Source organism: Miscanthus floridulus, chromosome 12, assembly GCF_019320115.1.
Source record: "Miscanthus floridulus cultivar M001 chromosome 12, ASM1932011v1, whole genome shotgun sequence".
Lineage (NCBI taxonomy): Eukaryota > Viridiplantae > Streptophyta > Magnoliopsida > Poales > Poaceae > Miscanthus > Miscanthus floridulus.
Window position 1 is genome coordinate 83,388,266 of NC_089591.1, and position 22,280 is coordinate 83,410,545.

At 45.2% G+C, this 22,280-nt stretch overlaps 3 protein-coding genes and 1 long non-coding RNA gene across 6 annotated transcripts; all 4 read left to right on the top strand.

Annotated features, from left to right (window-relative positions):
* The first annotated feature begins 1,225 nt into the window (after positions 1–1,225).
* Positions 1,226–5,721, top strand: LOC136495233 (uncharacterized). Of its 2 annotated transcripts, none has more exons than XR_010768941.1 (5): positions 1,226–1,465; positions 1,695–1,817; positions 2,088–2,827; positions 3,381–3,530; positions 5,589–5,721. It is a non-coding gene; the product is annotated as an uncharacterized lncRNA (long non-coding RNA). The 2 variants fall into 2 exon arrangements; XR_010768940.1 differs by having other exon boundaries at positions 5,586–5,668.
* Positions 5,722–8,395: 2,674 nt separating this feature from the next.
* LOC136495347 (protein GL2-INTERACTING REPRESSOR 2-like) lies at positions 8,396–8,913 on the top strand. The gene has a single exon (XM_066491298.1). The coding sequence runs from the start codon at positions 8,472–8,474 to the stop codon at positions 8,754–8,756; it is 285 nt and encodes a 94-aa protein (XP_066347395.1). The 5' UTR covers positions 8,396–8,471; the 3' UTR covers positions 8,757–8,913.
* A 7,650-nt stretch (positions 8,914–16,563) lies between these two features.
* On the top strand, positions 16,564–17,622 carry LOC136497697 (ubiquitin-conjugating enzyme E2 variant 1C-like). Of its 2 annotated transcripts, none has more exons than XM_066493545.1 (3): positions 16,564–16,720; positions 16,830–16,969; positions 17,057–17,622. In XM_066493545.1, exons 1-3 carry the CDS (start codon positions 16,576–16,578, stop codon positions 17,330–17,332), a joined length of 561 nt encoding a protein of 186 aa, XP_066349642.1. In that variant the 5' UTR covers positions 16,564–16,575; the 3' UTR covers positions 17,333–17,622. The 2 variants fall into 2 exon arrangements, with proteins under 2 accessions (XP_066349642.1, XP_066349643.1); XM_066493546.1 differs by having other exon boundaries at positions 16,606–16,716.
* A 1,557-nt stretch (positions 17,623–19,179) lies between these two features.
* On the top strand, positions 19,180–20,459 carry LOC136497106 (probable CCR4-associated factor 1 homolog 11). Its single transcript, XM_066492889.1, has one exon. It carries the CDS (start codon positions 19,358–19,360, stop codon positions 20,339–20,341), a length of 984 nt encoding a protein of 327 aa, XP_066348986.1. The 5' UTR covers positions 19,180–19,357; the 3' UTR covers positions 20,342–20,459.
* Positions 20,460–22,280: the final 1,821 nt, after the last annotated feature.

Consider the following 22,280-nt stretch of genomic DNA (forward strand, 5'->3'; position numbering starts at 1 on the left):
CTTTTTGGGTCAAAGCCTCAAAGGCCTTGAAGTAGCTGATTTTTTATGTCATGCTTTCCAGTTTCTCTTTGTTTTTCATTATACTTGGCAATTTCAGTGGAAGGACGATCGATGAAATAGGATACCTGAAGTGCAGCTCGGATTTAAACTTTGTGGAAATTAAATGGCATGACTAATCATTTGGAAAAATACTAGTCACTAATGTCAGTTTGGAATTTCTTTATACAGATTGGGAAGGTTCCCAAAGCCTTAAATATTAGCAAAGAAATGGAATCACATGGCTTCAAACATAATAACAAAACTTACTCTATGCTGACTAATGGATTTATCCATTTTGCATGTCTTTGCAAATGCTTGTAGTATTTTTTAGGACATGCTAAGATTAGGGTCCCGTTCGCTGGTCTGAATTTTGGCTGAAACTGGCTGAAAAACACTGTTCCGGCTGAATTGTTGTGAGAGAAAAACACTGTTCCGGCTGAAAAAACAAGCCAAATTTAAGACAAGCGAACAGGGCCTAGGTTTTTTGGATGAAATTGAAAATGGAACATTCCGTTTACGGGAATTGTTTCCGTAAAAGGGATATCATTTATGACCATTTCTGACCCATTACCGTATTTACACTTTTGGTTTTCTAATTTCTTCCAACATCATATTGATGTCGTTACTAAACAGTTAAATTGAAAATATGGTGAGTTTCCGACCGACCGGGAATCGTTTCTGTATAGAAAATATCATTACTGATCACCAATTATTTTCATCCCTTTGCAACCTGATAGTGTCATATAATTTTCTGGTAGAAGCAGTTTGTTAGATGGGAAATATGCATCGAGCTATTTGTATATTTGTAAAAATGCAGACGGAACGAATGCAACCATCAAATAGAAGGATTTGAAGTTGCTGGAGATATGAAAAGGGCTCTCGATACCCTTGACCTGATGCGGAGAAGTGGCTGTGTTCCTACTGTAATCACTTACAATGCACTCATCCATGGGCTAGAAAGCACCAGGTATTTCTCAAATACATTGAAGGGCGGGCCTGGTGCAAGCGGTAGAGTCTTACAGGCAAGGGTAGGGCTTGCCACGGACACCCTTCCCCAGACCCTGCACAGAGCGGGAGCTCTCTGCACTGGGTACGCCTTTTATGTTAGATTCTTCACACTTAGACCACCATATACTTCTGGCATTAGCCTGTTCTTTTTTGTGTATATGTGTGTTTGCAGGTTGAAAGAGCCGTTTCTGTGCTTGATAAGATGTCTGTTGCTGCTGGCATTGCAGCAAATGAGCATACATACATAATCATTATGAGAGGTTATGCTGCTATTGGACCTCTGAGGAAACAATTTTGAACAGTGACCCTTTTGCACGGTGCCATTGTCATGGCACCATGGAAGCTTCCACGAATGATCTTCCATGTTGGACTTGCAGGCATATGTGGCTACTACCACGGTGCCAATTGTCACAGCAAGGTACAAAAAGGGTCCATTTTCAGAAACTATTACTATAGAGGTCCATTGTGTCAAAATGTTAAAGAAACAGACCATTTTTTTTTACCTCAGTAACTCAAACACCTGCTTTCATTTCATGTCATTTATGGTTTATTTGGGCCATATTATAATATCATAAAATGTTTTGTCAAATACTTGTTAAGAGTACTGTATAATAGAAAATAGTTTGTCATTACTTTCTTTAATGCAGTTGGGCTCGTAGAGATGTCTGGGAGGCAGCAGATTTGATGAAACAAATTAAAGAGGATGGAACACCTCCTAACATCCATACATTTACCTCTACATAAATGCACGCTGCAAAGGAGACATGCAGGTGTGTGCATTTTGTATCAAAATATTTGATTACTAGTTTGTGGTGGCACAGTTGGACATGGCCTGGTAGTGATAGTACGGCCCAATAAGATAAATACTGATGGCTTTTGTTTAAGGTAACCGAGCACAGTGTTTGTTAGGCCCTTTATTCGCACAATGCGCCTACATGGCTTCATCTTATTCTCATTCAGAAATTTAGAATGGAGAATCATTTATCCTTGCATTTGTTACACACTATTCACTAGTTTCTTGTTTGAACTATTTATTGCAGAGAGCGGAAAATGTGATTCAAGAAGTGGCAGATGTTGGATCGAAACCTAATATCAAGACATACCACATTCATGAAGGTTGGCTTAGAGTGTCACTTTCAGAGCTCAGATAGAGTGTTGAAATGCTTCGAGGAGATGAAATTAGCTGAGCTTACGCCTGTAGAGGCTGCTTATCAGTGCTTGGTGACCTCACTTCTCTCGAGGGCAACCGTGATGGAGGGAAGCACCTACACAAGAATCTTGAGTGTCGGTAAGGAAATGTTTGGGAAAGATTTGACTGTTGACCTGCGCATTGCTATTCAATGGTCAAAATGTTTGAACTTATCAGCCTGATTTATCAACCATGGTGTAGTGTTTTTTCTCTCACAACAAATCAGCAAACAATACTTTTCACCCTGGCTTTTCAGCGAAACGAACTGGGCATTCCGCCGGATTGGGATCAGAAAATTTGGAGGCTTTGAATTTTGTTAGTGATGGAGATCCTGACTTTCTGAGTCTTGCACTTAGTGATAATGAAAGGGATCATGACATTCGGCGTGTTCGCTGGTTGGTTTCTGGGCTGGTTTGGGCTGGCTGGTGCTGGTTTGTTGTGAGAGAAAAACACTGTTGGCTGGTTGAATAAGCCTGGCTGAAACCAACAAGCGAACATGGTGATTTGATGACTTGTGACATAATATCAAGACAGTTTGAACCTTTCTGCGATCCCTTACTACTACTTCAGTGCCAGAATTAAACTATCAAGGTATGCCGTGCACATTTTGTGCTTAATATGTCTCAACCCTTGTTGCCATCTTTGTAGAAGTATGGTATGCGTATCATTAGTGAGTTGACGGTAAGTTCTGTAACAATCATTGTTGAAAGAGAAGTCTGCCAATAATGATCACTGATTGCAACCTGTGTAGTTTCACATTCTAAGACTTGTAATTCGATTCCAGTCCACATCTAAAACTAACTATCGATGTTCAAATTGACAGTGTTTCTGATGAATCCCTATTCCCTCACATTACAGGCTACTGCTTGTGGCCTGCCAAGAGGAGGGTTTGGAATCGTGGCACCCTAAAATCTCAAAAAGTGCTACAGTGCCCATTACATCGAATCTTGCGATACGTGCATGGAGCATTAAATGTAGACGAAAAAAAAACTAATTGCACAGTTTGATTGAAAATTGCGAGACGAACGTTTTGAGCCTACTTAGTCTATGTTTGAACACTAATTGCTAAATAAAAACGAAAGTGCTACAGTAGCCTAAATTCCCAAATTCAGATAACTAAACACGCGCTTATTGTGTTTTTCAGCCTGAGCTGTCTGTCCTCTGCCGCATTTCTTCAAGAGTCGCAGGCCGTCAGTAATAGTTCTGAGTGGGCTGAAGACACAGGCTGTCAGTGCAACAGACAAAGGTCCAGTTATGTATTTAGCTGTACAGATCAATGACTCCTCTAGTACAGGTAAATATTCTCTATAATCTTGAGATGACAAGTTTCTCGTTGTTGCTCTACTTTCTAGCGCCAGTTAAATCTAGTTTTGTGTAATTGGAGAAACGCCAGTGAAGTAGTTATGCTTTTACTTCTGTGTACAATGACTTCGGTGTGATATTATGTTACAAAAGCCAATTCTTGGCTTTCTTTTGTGTTGTTGTGTACCAACTGTACCTTCTGTGATAACAAATTAAGGCCCTGTTTAGATTCTAAAAATTTTTACCCCAAAGTGTCACATCGAATCTTACGGCACATGCATGTATTACTAAATATAGACGAAAAACAAAACTAATTACACAGTTGGGTGAGAAATCGCGAGACGAAACTTTCGAACCTAATCAGTCCATAATTAGACACTAATTACCAAATACAAACGAAAGTGCTACAGTAATCACAGTACGACATTATTAGGGCCTACTAGAGTAGTAGAGCCTGTTGAGGGTTTGTAGGGCTATAGTTGAATCCCACCTCTGTGGCAGTGTGGCTCTGTCATTGGCACTGAGCGAGCATTTCCTAGCACAGGACTCGTAACTGCACTTGCCTTGGACTCCTATACTTTATAACAGTACATACACCCTCCGTTTCTAAATAACTGTTGCCGTTGGTGTGTATGCCGCAAGTTTAACTCGATTTGTAGAAAATACGTGCAACATTTTTATCTCCAAATAAATTTATTAAAAACTATATTCAAAGATCTTTCCAATGATACTAATTATGTACCATAAATATTAATATTTGTAATATATATTTAGTCAAAGCTATTTATCGGAAAGCGAAAACGACAGATATTTAGGGACAAAAGGAGTATATGTTATGCAGAGCTCTGCAACCTCTTCTCTTCCTTTGGTAAGCTATATGAACTGAATTGAGTGCTACAAAAAACAGCTGACGATTTTAAACATGGCAAAATAGGAGTTTAAACATGATTTTAGACCAACTTTTTATATATTGTGTGTGGTTCTTCTGATGATTTTACACATGGTAAAATAGGAGTTTAGATTGGTGCCTTGTGCTTTATTGCGGTCTGTGTGCCGATTGAATGGGGAGAATTCCCTCTTTGAAACTGAAGTACAACTCCAATCAAGTCATACATGATGACTGTTTTCTCATTTAAGATTTGGCATCATCCAGTACAGCAGCTTCAATCAAATGAGCCTTAACGTAGCACAGCCCGGCTCCAGTGTGAGAGCTTGGAATTGCTCGCCCCTGTCCAAACTGAGAGTGCCTTTACTAGCCGGGACACTTGAATGCCTGCCTGCACAAGACGGCATTATATTTCCTGAGACTGCTGTGTTTTTGTGCGTTTGTGTGTGGTATGAATATGAGCTGCGAACCTTAGCTGGCCGGTAGTATCTTTCATTGAATCAAAAGTGGCCTCCCACATTCAAGTCTTGCCACAAGATAAAACAGTGCTTCATTTATGCCCGTTATTTATGTTTGCTTAGCTGCGTTGCCCCTTCTGAATCCATACGCACCATAAATTCGTGCAAGGATTCTTGATTGTAGTTGCAGTGCAATACTATGTCAATTGAATGATTTTTTTTCCCACAAATATATAAGCCTCTATCGTATACGTACTCTCTTAGAGATTTTTTAAGTTAAACTTTTTTAAGTTTGATTGAATTTATAGGAAAAAAACATCAATATTTATGACACTAAATAAGCGTACTTTTAAAATATATTTCATGTTGTATCTAATGATACTAATTTGATGTCAAAATCTTGATGATATTTTCTATGAATTCGTTCAAACTTAAAAATGTTTGACTTAAGATAACTCTTGAAATTAATTTATTTGGGGACGTATATTCATATGTGTTTCACTTTATTCTTTGTTGAAAATCCATTCACATTTTCGTTTTTATTTTCTGGGGAGAAAATGCCATATACGTTTTCTTAGAAAGATTTTGCACCACTGCTGCTGCTGCTGCTTGCGGCAAATAGATTACCCTAAGTTGGATAGTGAAGTACAAAATTGGATGGTTACGTCCATCGCTAAGTTCTTATTAGCTGTATCATATCCAGCAGCAGGCTATGGCCGGAGGATTGAAAAGGGGAAAGAGACCGGGTGTATTTTTGTTCCCACGGGAGAAACTGGAAATGACAAGACAGGAGGGCAGCGATCCATCCCAGTTCTTTTGGGAAAATTGTTGACTTGGAGCTCAGAGGAGTGGAGAGTTAATTGTTTCAAAAGCTAGCGTTAATGGTAGCCGTGTATGGTGGCGTTTTGGTGATATTCTACTTGCTCATTTGGTGTAACTTGTGAATCATTTTCATCACTCTACTAAACTACTTCCACTGTCTCAAAATATTTTTTTGACACTCGGTAAAACCGAATTTCATTACCAAGGCAACGAAATTACAAAGTGCATCAGATCCGAACCACAGACCAGCGTATATGAACTCAGAAAGCCTTCACGCATATGATCACACATGGGACACATGCATGAACGCGCTATCACTACCGACAAACTTATGGCAACGTCGACCAAGGCAACCAAAAGCATTCCATACAAGGCGCCATGCCCAAAATCAAAGACAGAATGCTGATAGCCATCATTAACCAGCAAATGGCACCAGCCGATGCTCCTCTGAGAATGCACCTGCAGGTCTTGAGAGTGGAAGAAGAGAGCCGCCGTCTTCATCACCTCAGTTCCCTGGATCATCTGCTCCTTCAGGTCCTCCTTAAGTAATCCTGCCCAGTATGTCAGAAAAGAACAGATCAAACAAATAATCTCAGTAGGAGATTTCACCCTCTTATCCTCAAAGCACACGGTGTTTCAAGTTCACCAAATGGCCCAGCAAACCGCAGCCAACCCAACTGCATGCATGCAGATTGGGGGCTTGAGGAAGAGTCCTCTGAATCCAAAACCAGAATTGATTCAAATTGCTAGGTCTACCGTCAGACCCCAGGGAGTAAGCAATCAAACTTCAAAGATACTTCGCCGTTGGGCAATCAAGAACAGATGCTGACCATTTTCATTCTCATTACAAAAAGCACTGTCTCAAAATATGCTACTTCAAATTTATTTATTGGGAGTTGTTCTAAGAATAGTCGTGGCCGCTGGCCGGGGTGCAGCTTTTTTGTGTTTTCCCCCCATATGTGCCCAGTGCCAGAGGGCGAACCAAAAGTAAGGAGGAGCTAATTGCAAAAACTAGGGCGTTCCCAATAGTTTTCAAATAGCTAGTCCAGTAAGGATTTTATTGGCTACCAGGGAGAGAGATCAAATAGCTAGCGACTCCCAAATAGATAGTCTAGCACGATCTCCTAGAAACAACTCTCTCACAGCTCAAATAATTCTCCACTACATTGTTCTTTTTTAATTATTTCTAAGCCCAAAGTTGTCATTGAGGACGCCCTTAGCTATACGAGTTAGGTGCAGTCCTATAAACCATCCATGAGGATTATAGGCTATCAAAACTAGGATTATATATAGACCATCAAATAACTATTGTGTACTGTCACACAGAGAAAGTGGGGCGGAGGCTTAGTTTCACCTCTACCTCTGTCTATGCCCCACTGCCCCTGCTTGAAGTACTCCCTCGCCACTTATATTTTGGTACAAGAAACTGTCTAATAATATTTTTCTCTTGCAATATATTGCTAATTGCTAGAAATCAAACATTCTCTCTTACAGTATTCTGATTTTGACTCATATTTACAATATTCTGATTGACTCGTATTTTTCTCTTGAAATATATTGCCAATTGCTATAAATCAAATATCTATTATAAAAATATTTTGAATACGAATCTTTGCTGCAACTTTTGTGTATACTACACTAAAGAATCATGCATGTTCTTTCCAAATCAGAATAGACCATGCATTGATGGACCGAAGGAGTGCGTTGCTAGGCAACGTTATACAACACTATGCACAGTTGAATTCCATTGATTACCGCTGCAATTTCTGACCACTGGCCTATGGTTGTTGAACGACATTTTGAAATAGATGCTTGCCATAATGCAAGCCAATCATGTGCTTGGACTAAGTAAACAAAAATAGTTCCTGGAAAAAGTAGTTCCATGTCTTCCCACCCTTTTGGACATGGAAAAATACCATAGTAGAGAACTAGAGATGGACATGGAAAAATATCATAGTTGTAATAAAGTCACTGCAATTGGTCCACTCTCTGGTTATACAAAGGACTATATAGACAGCCATCAAAACCACTAGTTACTCGTATGAAATCTATATGTCTATATACATGAATTATATGGTAAAATCGTGATATTATATCCTTCCGCTCTAAATCGCAAGTCGTTTCCGTTTTTCTAGGGCTCCATGCACCGATATATGTGTACCATGTCTAGATACATGATAAGCCAAAACTCAAACGTATTGAGTGCATGAAGCTTGAAGCCAATGCAAGTTCACATTCTTTTGTACAGCTGAACTAGAGGGTGGTATTAGTAAGGAGCATCTCGTGAAAAGTAATTAATGTCGGGAAATAAAGGTAGTAGCTCGTATGAATTTGGAGGTTGTACAAGTATGAATAAAGACCCTGAAAGGGACCGGTGGTGCCAGCTGGCCCTTATTTTGATTTTTGACAGGGAAGTATTGACGGCAAAACTTGTAAAAAAAATGCTGCGTAGCTAGGGATATTTATTTGAAAAGGGCGCGAAAGCACAACTATATATGAATACTGGCTTATATATATTTCATTTGGTTGCAAACTTGCAGCTATATACTGCAGGATGCACGTCAGCCTTTTGGTCCGGGGCTGCAACGCAACGCAAGGCACGACCGCACGAACAGAAGGACAGCAATGCACTATATATAGTGGTCTGGAGCTGCACCATTCTTTCACAAGCCAAACAAAAGCCTCTCTTCATCCACACCAGCTGACCGGCCGGCCTAGCTAGGGGTAGGTAGCGCTCGGAGAATCATCAGTTGAGAAGTGTGCGTGCATGAGCGAGCAGGGCAAGAGGCCGACGATGGCCGGCGGCGGTTCGGCGGCAGAGTCGCCGGCGAGCTCGTGCGTGTCGTCGGACGCGGAGGACGAGGTGGTGGTGCAGCCGAAGCCGATGGTGGTGGTGGGGTGCCCGCAGTGCCTCATGTACGTGATGCTGTCCGGGGAGGAGCAGCAGCCCAAGTGCCCGCGGTGCAAGAGCCCCGTGCTGCTTCACTTCCTCCGCGCCGGCGACCACGGCGGCGACGACATCAACGGCAAGCTGCCGGCCGGCCGGCAGTAATATGCAGGCGCTATTAGCTAGCTAGCTAGGTCGATCGATCGATCTGTTCCTCTAATTTAACCGCTTGTGTGTTTTAATTAATTGCTGCTGCCCTTTGTAGTTTTCCTTTCTTTTTTTTTATCTTTTTTTTCTTCTTCTTCTTCATCTTCGTTCACATGGTAATTTGCACTGCACTGCCTCCTCTCCTTAACCAGTTGGTACTTGGTAGTACTAGCATGTACTAGTAGTAGCTAGCTGCTAGCATGCATGCAAGTGGTGGCTCCGATCGATCCATGCATGCATGGATGGATGGATCTAATCAGGATTTGTAGTAGAAGTTAGCTAGCTAGGAAAGTGCCATGAGAAGTACTACACGTTTGGCTAAATTAGGCAGCCAACAATTTAACGCAATGCAAGACACCATGTTGGGTGCAGTGAGTTGAGTTTATCAGCCTGCTGGTGTCGATGGATGGATCCAAGAACCGTATAGATTGCTTCGTAGCTACCACTACTACCTAGCAGTGAATGAATGAATAAATATTAGGTGCTGTGTTGTTGAAGAAGATTGCAAGTTTTTCTTAGAGAAGGCTAACAGTACAACCGGCTACCGGCCGTAAGCAGCGGCGGATCTAGGAAATATTTTAGGGGGGACTGAACAACACTGCTGTTCGATCTTAAGTCTCAGCCCCCCCTATACTATAGAACTTTGCCTAAAAATTCATAGGGGCTCTACAGTAATTTGCACTGATTCGGTTTGGGTAGAGGGGGCTTGAGCCCCCCCTGCCCCACCGCTGAATCCGCCCCTGGCTGTAAGGTTTCTTTGCAGTCTTCTCTCAGCTCACCTATATAGTAGTTGGCTCACCACTATTAATATATGGTCCACTTGTCTCTCTCATAAATTTTTTTTGGTTCTTGTGCCTAAGCCAGCTGTAAGTTTACAACCCGCTTCTGCTCTCTCTCCTCTCCTCTCTCCTCCGTATTAGCATTTAGTCAGCTTACAGTTTGCTACTCTAGTGGCTCTTAGCTGTGTGTCCTTATGTTACGGAGTGAGTGTTGACAAAGGGTGGGAGGGAATTGAAGGTCGTTCCTTTAGTTTGCATCTCTACTACAAGCAGTACGTACACTGCAGAGTAAGCCTGGGCAAAATACCCGATACCCATTACCCGTACCCGAATTACCCGAACCCGGACTCGAATTACCCGAACCCGAGGTACCCGATTCCAAATTCGGATAGCGATTTTGATTACCCGAAATTAGTTTGGGTAATTCAGGTAATATCCCCTGGTACCCAAACTACCCGAACTACCCAAAGATTTGTTTTGTCTTTGTATTCATCATGTGTTGTTAGCTGAACCATTTAACTTATCACTTTATTAGAATATAATTCTCTCTATTTGAGTGACTGTAATATATTATTCTCTACAAATTGCTATTGAAATTCTATACAAATTGCTGCTGAAATTATGTATAGATCGCTACTGAAATTTAGTGTAGTTTGTTGTTTTCTGTAAATTTGGGTATATCGGGTAATACCCGAACCCGAACCCGAATTATCGGGTACCCGAATTTGCGGGTAGTGTTTTTTCGGGGGTAATATCGGGTAGCAATTTTTATTACCCGAATTTTGAATTACCCGAATTACCCGACCCGAAAAAATCGGATAACCCGAACGCCCAGCCTTGCTGCAGAGGGAAGAATTGGTTTCATCAGCCAGCCACTTGGCGATGGGTACCCTGTGCGCGATTCAATGGGTTGTTGCTACCTTTAATTAAAATCTGGGTAGAGTAGACTCGTGACGACCAATCAACCTCCAGCTTTGGTGGCTTATAATTAATTAATCGGAGGTGAAAGCAGGAGCAGCAAAAGAGAACTAGCAATGGGGAGGCCGGACGATGGATCAATATGGTCATGCGTAACATGTGTGCATCTTTAATTGCTGGCCGAGCAGATGCATGGAATAGCAATGATAAATGCACATCTCGTTTTCGGAGAAGTCTAATTTCTTAAAGTTTGATAAAATATATACAAAAATATATTAATATTTACAATGTATATTAAGAGCATAGAATATACTTTCATAATATACTTATTTGCAGATAAAAATATTGATATTATTTTCTATATTTTAGCCAAATTTAACAAAGTTTGACACCTCTTGAAGCGAGAGCATTAATTTTGGGACAGAGGCAGTAGCAATTAGGTTTCTTGCGGACGGTGAAATCTACTCATTGGATTAAGTTCTCGATTTAACAGAAGGGTTGGTATTTTTCTTAAATTTATTTTAAAATTTAACAACACTATTCTTTTAGCGATGGATAAAAAAAATACCATACTTACTAACAGAGATAATAATATAGTCCACAATTAGAGATGGAGGGACTAGGGAGGGTGTGAGACCCCACTTAATGGGCCAAAGCTGGCCCGGTCTGATGGTGGGCTGGGTCGCAAACTACTGTAGCTGGAGTGCCGCTACTGTTGACGTGAAGGGTTGTTGGTACTGTAGCCATAGAACCTGTTGTAGCAGGCAGCCTTAGTACCACCTCGGACCCGGAGGGAGGGTCGAGCCAACTTAAAAAGCCTGAGCTCCGGGAAACTAATAAACTTCGGTTCGAACTTTTTGCGCGAAGCGAGGACGAAAGCACAAGTGAGTTAATTAGTAGGCGTGGTTCATTCAACGTGTAGAGTGGATCTTAGCCGTTTTCCCGAGCTGAGGCGTTACAGAGGGGCAGTTGAGATAGAGATGACTGATCACATCCCATATATCCACCTGACCACCTCCGATCGATCCCCAGCCGTGGTAGGCCAACTTTCTTTTCCGTTCGTGCCGCGCTTTAATTTCCTTTTCTATTTTATAATTTTTTTTATCCCTATAAATATCGTTAGCTCCTCAACCAGAAACCTCATCCACGTCACCCAAATTTCTTCCCGTCATTTGATCCCGCATTGGATGGTATAGATCTCTTCAATCGGATTTTACCGGAAGCGGCTCCTCCTGATTCTCTTTACCTTTCTCGACTTCTCATCAGCTTCTGCTCTGAATCCGGTCAGCCAAATACATCAGCCAGCTTTCGCTTCAACTTCCACACACTTCTCCTCTGCCCCTCCTCTCTCTCTCTCCTCTTCCCTCTCTCTCCCTCCCTCTCCCGACGCAAAAAAAAGGACGCGGGCGGAGCGGCGGTGCCCTTAGCACGTGGCGCAGCGCCGCGTGTGCCCCTGCCGGTGGCCGCCGCCGCGGCTTACCCGGCGCTGCCTCCTCCAGACGTTCCGCATGCGGTACACGAAACCCTACCTCCTCCTCCTCCTCCTCCTCCTCCTCCTCTTCCTCCTCCTCGCGTCGCGTCCTGCCGGCTGGAACTGCGCCGCCTCCTCACCACGCAAGGGGCTGACGGGATGCGATGGCGCGCGTGGGCTGTGGCGCGCCACCGTGTCCATGCCCTAGCCGGTGGCCGCTGTCGGCAACTCCTCCCCACGAGCAGGCCACGCCAGTGGCCGCCGACGTCGCTGCCCCACGGCGCTGCCTTCTCTCGCCATCCCTCACCTGCTGCTGTGCTCCACGAAACCCTAGCGCCGAGGCCGGGCAAGGTGGCGACGTTAGTGGGTCCGTGGTAGCTGCCTCCCTGTGAAGCGTCGCGTCGGTGGTCGCTGCCGCCGCCGCCGCCCCTCCCCCACAGACACCGACGCGGGCTAGACTTGGCCCGGTTCCCCCCCCCCCCTCTCTCTCTCTCTCTCACTCACTCTCCGGGAGTGACAAAATGCTTATGTGCAATTCCTATCCTTCGTGTGTGTTTGTAAGCAGCATTGTCCCCTGCCAGACTTGCCTATCTTAATAAGCCAAATATGGCATATTGAGTTGCTAAATTAATTGAGCTATTTTTAGTCACATCCTATTTACCTGTGTTAAAATTTTTTTGTTGCCTGCAGGAAGCAATACGTGTGAATGTTTATTCTGTGCTTATGTAGGTTCAAATGTCCAGTACAACTATTTTACATGGTAGTTTAACATAACTGAATAATCTATGGTGCTGCCTATGTTTCACATCTGAAGCCTTTTACTTATTAGTTGTTATTTGTTTATTGGAATGGAGATGTTTAATGCTTTTTGTGCCCATGTCTACTGCTTTTCACGAGATCTGCAGGTTTAGTTTGCACTAATGAAATGCTGGTCAAAATTCTATCCTTTCTTTGTATCCTGTGATGATTGATACTTTGAAATAAAGAAATACCCGCTAAGCAACTAATTCTTCCACATAAATCATAGACATGGTTGCCTTGAAACTGCAGCCGTTATTGACAACAATAGTGTATTGTCTAGATTTTTGAAAAAAAGGGTTCCGTTGGTTGATAAAAAATGTGGACGTTCTTGACCTTTATATACAATTTACTACTACAATGGCACAACCATTATTTTGATTCCAAGCATTGGTACTGCGTGTCGAGAGAGTTGTGGAATTTAAGTGATGCGTAGGACTTACCTTTGACAAATGCACTTACATGTTGAGTTGAAAGGAAATAATTTCCATGTTTGTTAGTCTGAAGCAGATCTCAGTAACAAGCAATAGTTTTTTCTTTTGGCATGCTAACTAAGAACATTTGATTTTTACCTCAAAAAAGAGTCATGTACAATCATGTCTGACGGTTCATGATAAAAGTTGTATGCAGTTTTTGAACTTTTTTTTTTGTCCGAAGAACCTATATCGGTTGATTCAATTCCTATTTGTTTTATCTCCAACTCCATCATGCTTGCTTCTGTCTTACACTATCTAGCTCAGCAAAATGTTGTAGGTGATTTATGTTTCAAATTTACTGGCTATTCACGTGCCTGAACCTTGATTGCTTCTGCTGGGTTTCAACTCTAGCCTACCCTAACTTGTTTGGGACTTAAAGGCTTTGTTGTTGTTGTTTTTATGTATGTGTGTCAGTAGTACTCAGTTGTTTTATGATTATTCCTTTTGTGGAGGAATCCATAAAAAACTCATCTGACGAAATGCTCCTATCAGCACTAGATTCTTTGCTTGCTTCATTACCAGCTTATGACACACACAATTGCGAGAAAGGTGCAACATAACTTTCTCACATCATTTTAGTTTGCTGATTTATGGCTTCAACTTTTGGTTACTTCCCTAATAGGTCATTTGTTGTTTGCAACAACAGAAAACAGTCACATCAAGGAGGACTATGTTGTTAGCTTACCACCATAATCGGTAAGGTCAGGTATTTCCCTATGACAATAAAACCATGCATGTTGGGCAAACTATGTGGACGGCAAAAATAAAGATTTTAGATTGGTTATTACATTGCCAATCTACAGTAGTATACTATTTTCTAATCCAAACATAGATCTCTCACCATATTTTTGTGGAATAATTATCTGAAAAGGTTGAATATGATTGTTGGTGATTTTTCGTACAATACATTCGTTTCTAACCACTGGATGACCTGTAAGGAGAATCTTAGAGTATGTCCACTTATTGCTGAATATTAAATATCTATTGCACTTATTTGGGGATATTCATATTGTACACACTACTATGGAGCTTGACATGTGAGGAGAACAACTAAGTGTTAAATATATGTTCTACTTATCGCTTGTTTCTAGAATTTTGTGCCATGAATGTAGGTGTGATTTCTTAGCTTCCTGCAAGTATCTATGATAAAAAAGGTCACCCTGTATGTCTACAACCAGGTTATGACTATTATCTGAAACCTTATGGTTGCTAGGTAATTGGTGTTTTTTCCTCTGCTCTTTTCAGTTTGGCAGCAACTTCAGCAAAATAGTCATCTGTTTCCAAACCATACTATATGATGCTAATGTTTAAAAATCCTTCAGGTATCCCTTGTATGTCTCTTCCTATTGGCTTTAATTCCATTCTATGTAAGACCTTTATTTCCGGTCTTCTTATGTGAGGTTGCTCATCAGGGATACGCAGGAGGAACGTGTGAGCAACAGATGTTATTTCTCATCAACGACGAATTATTACAGTTGGACAGGCTGCATCAAGTAGAATTTGCTGCCAACCCATGAAGCATTTTTTAAAACCTATTAATGATAGTGAAATGCAGTGTGCTTCACCGTGAAATTTTTAAATTATCTTTAGTACTGCTATACTAAAGGAAATTATTAGGGGAGGTAACTAGGACAAACACTATATGATGTTTTCATTTCTCGGTCATGTGCTTGGGAGAGATGTCTACTCAGAATATGATCAAAACTGTGTAAGAGTTCAGTGCCATTTGAAAGTCTGTACAGATGAAGAGAAAAAATTCGATGCTATAATTGGCCTGACCAGAATATGATCAAAACTGTGTAAGAGTTCAGTGCCATTGGAAAGTCTGTACAGATGAAGAGAAAAATTTTGATGCTATAACTGGCCTGACGTATGTACCTGATTACATATGTGACCCTGAAAGATAGGTTGTCCATGTTCAAGAGTGAAAGTAGGATGCGATAAAATGAACATTTAGGAATTCTAAAAAAAAACATTATTGGAATGTAATGATCTAGAGAGTTTGATTGTAGATGGACAGCCTTGCACTGGATTTGCGTTCTTAGTGTATCCTTCTAAATTAGACTCTGAGGTCACCCATTATAACATTTATGATGAATGATGAATCTATGCCATTTCTATATGTGTTAGTCTACATTTTTTGTTTTCAAGATTGGAAAAAAATGGCTTCCTTAGATGTTAGTGTCCGCTTCAGCTATAGGTATTCATTGCCAAATTATCCACCTGTTGCTTGTTAGGTATTCATTGCCAAGTTCCCTTCACAGATGGTTGCTTTGTTCAGAAACAAATTAGAACCGGATGGTCTGCACTATGCTTCACAGATGGTTGCACTAGTTCTATATATGCCGTGCGTGTGTTTTCCATCCATCCGTCCATGGAGGGATGTAGATATGATGTGACAGGGCCGCCACAGCAAAGGGCTGCCTCCCGTCAACCTAACTCGAGATGTGTCACTGACCTACATGCGATGCAAGGCCTCATGTCTTTATTTAGTTTTTTTTTTAAATTTATCTCGCTCAACTATTGTCGAAATCGGATATTTTCTCCTCGGGCTATAAAATCTGATGTTATCTTCTCAATTTGTGAAACGTTTTGTGTTTTGCGTCATGGTTGATTTGATTCACAAGCATGGTGGCTTTAGAACACGTGACGTCACGTGAGCCGCGAGATTTGTGTGAGGTGTGGGCGTGTGGCTCCGGCCCTGTTTAGTTCCAAAAAGTGTTACAGTAGCTGTCATATTGAATCTTACGATACGTGCATAGAGTATTAAATGTAGAAAAAAAAACTAATTGCACAGTTTGGTTGGAAATCTCGTTTTGAGCCTAATTAGTCTATGATTAAATACTAATTGCTAAATAAAAACGAAAGTGGTACCGTAACCAAATCCCAAGTTTCATGCGACTAAACAAGGCCTCCGCGTTGCCGTCCCTGGCTAATGACGACCGGCGGAAGCATGTGTCCGTTGATGAACCGGAAATCCGGAATACAAACGCAGGGAGCAGCTGTGGGCCGGAGACTTTTTGGCCCGGGCTGGCCCAGAAACGCAAGAGATGAAACAAAAGTCCATGACGAACCGTTGACCAAGCAAAAGATGAATGAATGGAACGAAAAAAGTAGGCAACACTCAAGAGAGGAAAAGAAAAGGTGGAGATGATTCGGAGCGAGGGGCCGGCGTGGAGCCTGCCTGCCGGCCGATCGCCGCTCGCCGCTCGCCGCTGCGTGGTTCGCACGCACGCATGCACAGATGCAGGGGTAGCAGCTGCGAAAAGGCGAAAGCAACTCAAGTGGCCTTGCCCTTGTTGCGTGCGCGTCCGCGTCCGCGTCCCTTCCTTTTAATGCTCAAAGCACGAGCCGGCCGTTCCCCGCCCACCCAAGTTATTTGGCTCGCCGATCGAGCTGCTTGCATTGTGCTTCTCCTCCGTCCTCCGCTCCGGCCGGCCGCCATGACTATGGGCTCCGCCGCCTCCGACACCGTCGTCGGTACCTACCCCACTATTGACTATGTTCCTTCCCGGCATGGCATGCAGCAGCTTCACTACTTATTCCCGTCCTCGTCAGTTCTGACCACGCGCGCGTGCATGCACTGCAGTGCCCCGCAACTTCCGGCTGCTGGAGGAGCTGGAGCGCGGGGAGAAGGGCATCGGCGACGGCAGCGTCAGCTACGGCATGGACGACGGCGACGACATCGTCATGCGCTCATGGACCGGGACCATCATAGGCCCGCTCAACGTACGTACTACTCCATCCATACTAGTCTCCTCTAGCTAGGTAGTTTATCGTATGAGTTTCCCACATGCACATATATATCATATGCAGTGCGTGCACGAGGGTCGCATCTACCAGCTGAAGCTGGTGTGCGACAAGGACTACCCCGACAAGCCGCCGGCCGTGCGGTTCCACTCCCGGATCAACCTCGCCTGCGTCCACCCGGACACCGGGGTGGTGGAAGCCGACAAGCTGCCGACGCTGCGGGAGTGGCGGCGGGAGTACACGATGGAGCACCTCCTGACGCAGCTCAAGAAGGAGATGGCCGCGCCGCACAGCCGCAGGCTGCCCCAGCCCCCCGAAGGCACCTTCTTCTTCTCCGACTAATTCCACCAGTAGCTAGCTGGTTGGCCGCCTGGCTGGCCGGCGGATCGATCACCGTGTACGTGTCAGCTACTCAGCTCAGAGTTCAGGGTTCAGGGTTCAGAGCAGAGCACCCCCGATGGATGTCTGTGTGTGATCTCAACTCTCAATGCAAGACGTGTGTCTCTCGTCGTCCCATCTCGGATATTATTTTTAAAAAAAATAGTTTTCTGGTTGCATGCAAATTGCATATGCGTCAGTTGTATTAAACTCTTTTGGATTTGTATATATATATATATGGCTGCTTGGGTGTGTGGTGGAGTTGAGTTTGGTGACAGGAAGGAGGAACGGACAGGAAAGGAAAGTGCAGGGGGGTTCACGTGGACTGCAACTGTCTGAAACTCTGAAAGCACGTTTGGGTCCTGTTAGCTTCGCTGAAAAACAGGACAAACATTGTTCCGTCTGATTACTGTGAGAGAAAAATATTGTTTCGGTGAAAAATATGAATTATAAAAGAAGCGAACAGTGCCATTGGTTTAGGCGCGGCGGCGCACGATGTCCACCGTCCAGGTTAAGGAACTCTGCATTGCAGCCAGCCCTGCAAACACACATCCCACCAAGCGTACGAGCGGCGGTCCAAAGATAGTCAAGACTTGGGCCGCATGTATGCATCCTTGTCTTGTGTGTGGGCGTGGCCGTGGCGTCGCCGTTAAGTTGGTCACCAACCAGTCCACCTAAATTAAGCCACATACTCCTTCCTATTCCTACTGTGGAGACTGGAGAGATTGTGGTGGAGGAAGACAGCAGCAGACGACGACGACGACTGGACTGAGTCCTCGCCTTCGTCTTGGGCGTCGACGCGGCAGAGTGCAGACCGCGTCGCCCGCGGTCGACTAGTCCACGCTCCACTGGGAGTTTCGGACCGGAGGGAGGCAGAGGCAGTGGCAGTGGCAGTGGCAGTGGCAGAGCAGAGCACGAGTACTGGAGACTCGGTGAGTCTCGTGCACGTGCGGGGATGACCGTCCGTCCGTCCGTCCGTCCATCCATCTTGGAGCACTGCGGTTACGGTGGAGATGCACTGATGGTGATGGAGCAGTTTTATTTAACCGGTCAATCCTGGAGGCCGCCGGCATCCGGACTGACTGCGTCGACAGCAACTGGCCTGCGACTCCGAGCGGCGACGTTGCCACATACTCCTCCGTATACTACGACTGCTCCTTGTGGAGTCTTCCGTGCGCAAAGACGTAGACGGTGGCTCGCGGGAGCTCCAGCCGAGTAGTCAGTGAAGTGGGTGGCGTGCTACGCGGGGCCCGGGGGGACGGCGAAATTTCTATGGAAAGCGCAATACGCAGAGTGACCGGAAGGAGGATCCTTTGCCGCCGTCGGCACGTAACGCCGCCGATTCCGGAGATGCAACGGTGGCCGCAGGAAGACAGTCTGGGTGCATTGAACTCACTCGATTGCCGTTGCCTGGGAGATAAATTCCTTTTTCTTTTGTGAAATTCCTTACCTCCTATTGCCTTCCTTGCGTAAAAATACATATATATATCGCAGACTAAGTCGGCCTGCGTTGAACATCACACGAAGCCAGTCCAGGTGCGTCCAACAAAAACAAATCACTTGGCCTGGAGCTGGAGGATGGATGGATGCGGTTCGTTCCTCCTTCCTGGTGGTCGGGTCAGTCAACCTGGTCGGACGCGCCCAATCATTTTACTCCCCACCCCGCACGCCATAAACGCGTGCCGTGTCCAGCGTCCACCCACCGTCGATCCCAGTTGCCGCACGGATCTCCACGCGCCCGCCGGCTTCCTCCTCCCGTTCCTCGCACCCTCCTGAGTCCCTATCCTATAAAACCCCGGCTGCCCTGACCACCATCGCTCCAGACCCTTCGCGCCTCCTTTAGCGAGAAGATCGACCGGAGCAGCATCCCAAGTTCCTGGGTTCCGAACTGTCCGTCCGCCGTGCAAATCCAGCAATCGAGTTCGACTCAGTCATCCAACCCCCCGATCGATCGGATCAGATCCAAGTAATTAAGCAAGCGACGCCGACATGCCTTCAGTCGAGGTGGGCGGCGCCGGCGGGTGGAGGCCGAAGCACCTCCATCAGCAGTACCAGCCGAAGCACCTCCATCAGCAGTACCAGCCGCAGCAGCCTCCGCCCCATCCCCACCCGCCGCCGCAGCCGCTGGAGATCCGGGAGGTATGGGCGGACAACGTGGAGCGCGAATTCAAGCTAATCCGCGCGGCCATCGAGCGGTTCCCCTACGTGTCCATGGACACGGAGTTCCCGGGCGTGATCCACCACCCACCCCCTTCCGTCCACCACTCCGCGCTCACCCCGTCCCAGCGCTACACCCTCCTCAAGTCCAACGTCGACGCGCTGCACCTGATCCAGGTCGGGCTGGCCTTCGCGGCGTCCCCGTCGTCCCCGCCGGCGCTCGCGTTCCAGATCAACCTCCGCGAGTTCGACCCGCGCGTGCACCGCCACGCGCCGGACTCCGTCCGCCTGCTCGCCGCCAGCGGCGTCGACCTCGCCGCGCACCGCGCCAGGGGGCTGTCCGCGCGCGCCTTCGCCGCGCTGCTCATGTCGTCGGGGCTCGTCTGCAACCCCGACGTGGCGTGGGTCACCTTCTGCTCCGCCTACGACTTCGCGTACCTCGTCAAGGTGCTCATGGGACGGAAGCTGCCGCGCGCGCTCCCGGAGTTCCTGCGGTACGTCCGGGTGTACTTCGGCGCCGCCGTGTACGACGTCAAGCACATGGCCAGGGTCGCCTGTGACTCCTACGGCGAGGTCGCGCTGCTCGGCGGGCTCGAGCGCGTCGCCGGTGCCCTCCGGGTGCGCCGCGCCGCCGGACGGGGACACCAGGCCGCGTCCGACAGCGTGCTCACGTGGGACACCTTCCGGGAGATGGCTAGGCTCTACTTCCCCAAGGAAGGCAGCCTGGACGTGTGCGCCGGCGTGCTCTACGGCCTCGAGCTCCGCGACGGCGGCGACGCCACTACCAAGCCGGCTAAGTGCGCGCTGCGCTGCTGAGATAATAGCTTGTTCAGTTGTTCATGTTCTTTCATCATGTACAGTACAGAGCCTCCCAAACTGAGAATTTGGGGGAAATAACATAAAGAAACAAAGAACAGTTCTTTGATTGGTTAAATTCTTGAAATTGAAACGGATCGCTCGCTGGATGGATTCCAGATTGGATTTGAAAGGACTTGTCGTTTGAACTGTGACCGCCGACACAGGGAACAAGTGAACCCCGGCCTCCCACCAACCACTCCGCTGAGCAGTTGGAGGTTTGAATTTGAACTTGAACGCACGGACGCACGCGTGCCATTTGAGGAATCCCACTACCGTTTGCCGCTTTCACTGTCCCAAACAAACAGGTTGCGAGCTGAAGCGCGTACGACGACCACAGCAGCAGCAGCAGTTTTTTTGTTTTGTTTTTTGAACAGACCACCGAAGCGACCTTGTCCGTTGTGCTGTTGGACTGATGGTGATGGTGAGTGGCGGCCATGATCGATGATCTGAACGAAGAGGAGAGCGGCCGGGCAGGGACGACACTGCATTGTGCTGTGCACTAGTCGATGACTCTTTCTGCGACTGCGATCGACGACCTCACATTGGTTGGTTTGGTTCGGTCAATAGAATTGGTTGATTCTGATTATTCGCCGTTTCTGTTCAGACGACGACTCTCTCAGTCAGACAGACACAGCGACCTCGGCAGTCTATAGTAGCACGAAAGAGTAACAAACGCTATTATATTATTATTTGGTCGCCAATCGGCTGCTTTGGCGAGCAGTCCACGGAACAGGCAGGGTCAACCAATTCTGCATCAATTTAGTGATAATAATTTAGTACACGCAATTATCGAAATAAACCTAGTAGTATTTGAAATTGATGTACGTACTGTTTCTGTTTCGCGATGACGACTGTTCAGCCGCAGCAGCCGCTAGTTTATTCGTAGCAATAGCAACTGACTTCATTAAAAAAATGCACACGCAGACGCAGGGAATCAAGCTAGCAATATTTTCTATCTAACCAACAACAAAATTAATAAACAAGAAGAAACGGCACTAGTGCTGCTTCTTTGATACTCCCTCCATTCTAGAAACGAGATAACTCTAGAATAGTGCTAGATCAAACAATTTTTAGTTTGACTGATAGAAGTTATATATATTACAAGATTGCCATGTCCGGCTGCTAACTGGGCTCAATTGGAAGTTGACAAGTGATGTGGCGGTCGATGATTGGATGAACATGCTGACTGGATAGGAGTTTTGGCTTACAGTGACTTAGGTCAAAGGCAAAGTCTAGCTTGCTGTCGGTGGTTAAATTCATACATGTATAAGATATTTTAAATTTGAACAGACTTAGAAGTGTTTCTTTTTTCGAAATTGAGGTAGTACATTAGTTCTACTAGTAGTACTAATATATATGCAGGCATTCGTGGTTTGCTGCCGAGGGAGAAATCCATCATCGGAGACGTCATTCTGGGACACGATTGTTGAGCTAAGGTCAACATGGGTGCCGGTTGAAACTATTGTCATTACAAGGAAATACACCTTAATTAATCTAAAAAAAGGGATATACACCTTGATTGACACAAGGTCAGTTGAATAATACGTAATACAGTAGAGCAGATCAGCATACGGTAAATACGTGCCTGCACGTCGAGAGCCATTTTGATAAGAAAAAAAGTTAAAAAAAAAAACTGAAGCTTCTCGTGTCGTCGTCTCTCCTTTGTTTTCTGCTAAACACTAGTAGACTCCAGCTGGCTGTGCTGCTTACTGGTCCCTGCTGTGCACTGACCGACACGTCGACACTAATCGCAGCATTCCTGCCGTGTTTGCTAAAGTGTGCACCAACCACCAAAATCAAACGATGGTATCGAGATGATGGAGGTGTATACATATTCTCTTCTAATTTTTTTACCATGGAGGGTGACATGGCTAATGCAGATGATTCTCTATATTTC

Excerpts from the sequence above, each read along its gene's own strand:
- LOC136495347 (XM_066491298.1), top strand. The coding sequence starts at position 8,472 with ATGAGCGAGCAGGGCAAGAGGCCGACGATGGCCGGCGGCGGTTCGGCG.
- LOC136497697 (XM_066493545.1), top strand. The coding sequence starts at position 16,576 with ATGCTCAAAGCACGAGCCGGCCGTTCCCCGCCCACCCAAGTTATTTGG. Across the intron at positions 16,721-16,829 it reads CGCCTCCGACACCGTCGTCG|TGCCCCGCAACTTCCGGCTG; the intron begins GTACCTACCCCA and ends CATGCACTGCAG. Across the intron at positions 16,970-17,056 it reads CCATCATAGGCCCGCTCAAC|TGCGTGCACGAGGGTCGCAT; the intron begins GTACGTACTACT and ends TATCATATGCAG.
- LOC136497106 (XM_066492889.1), top strand. The coding sequence starts at position 19,358 with ATGCCTTCAGTCGAGGTGGGCGGCGCCGGCGGGTGGAGGCCGAAGCAC.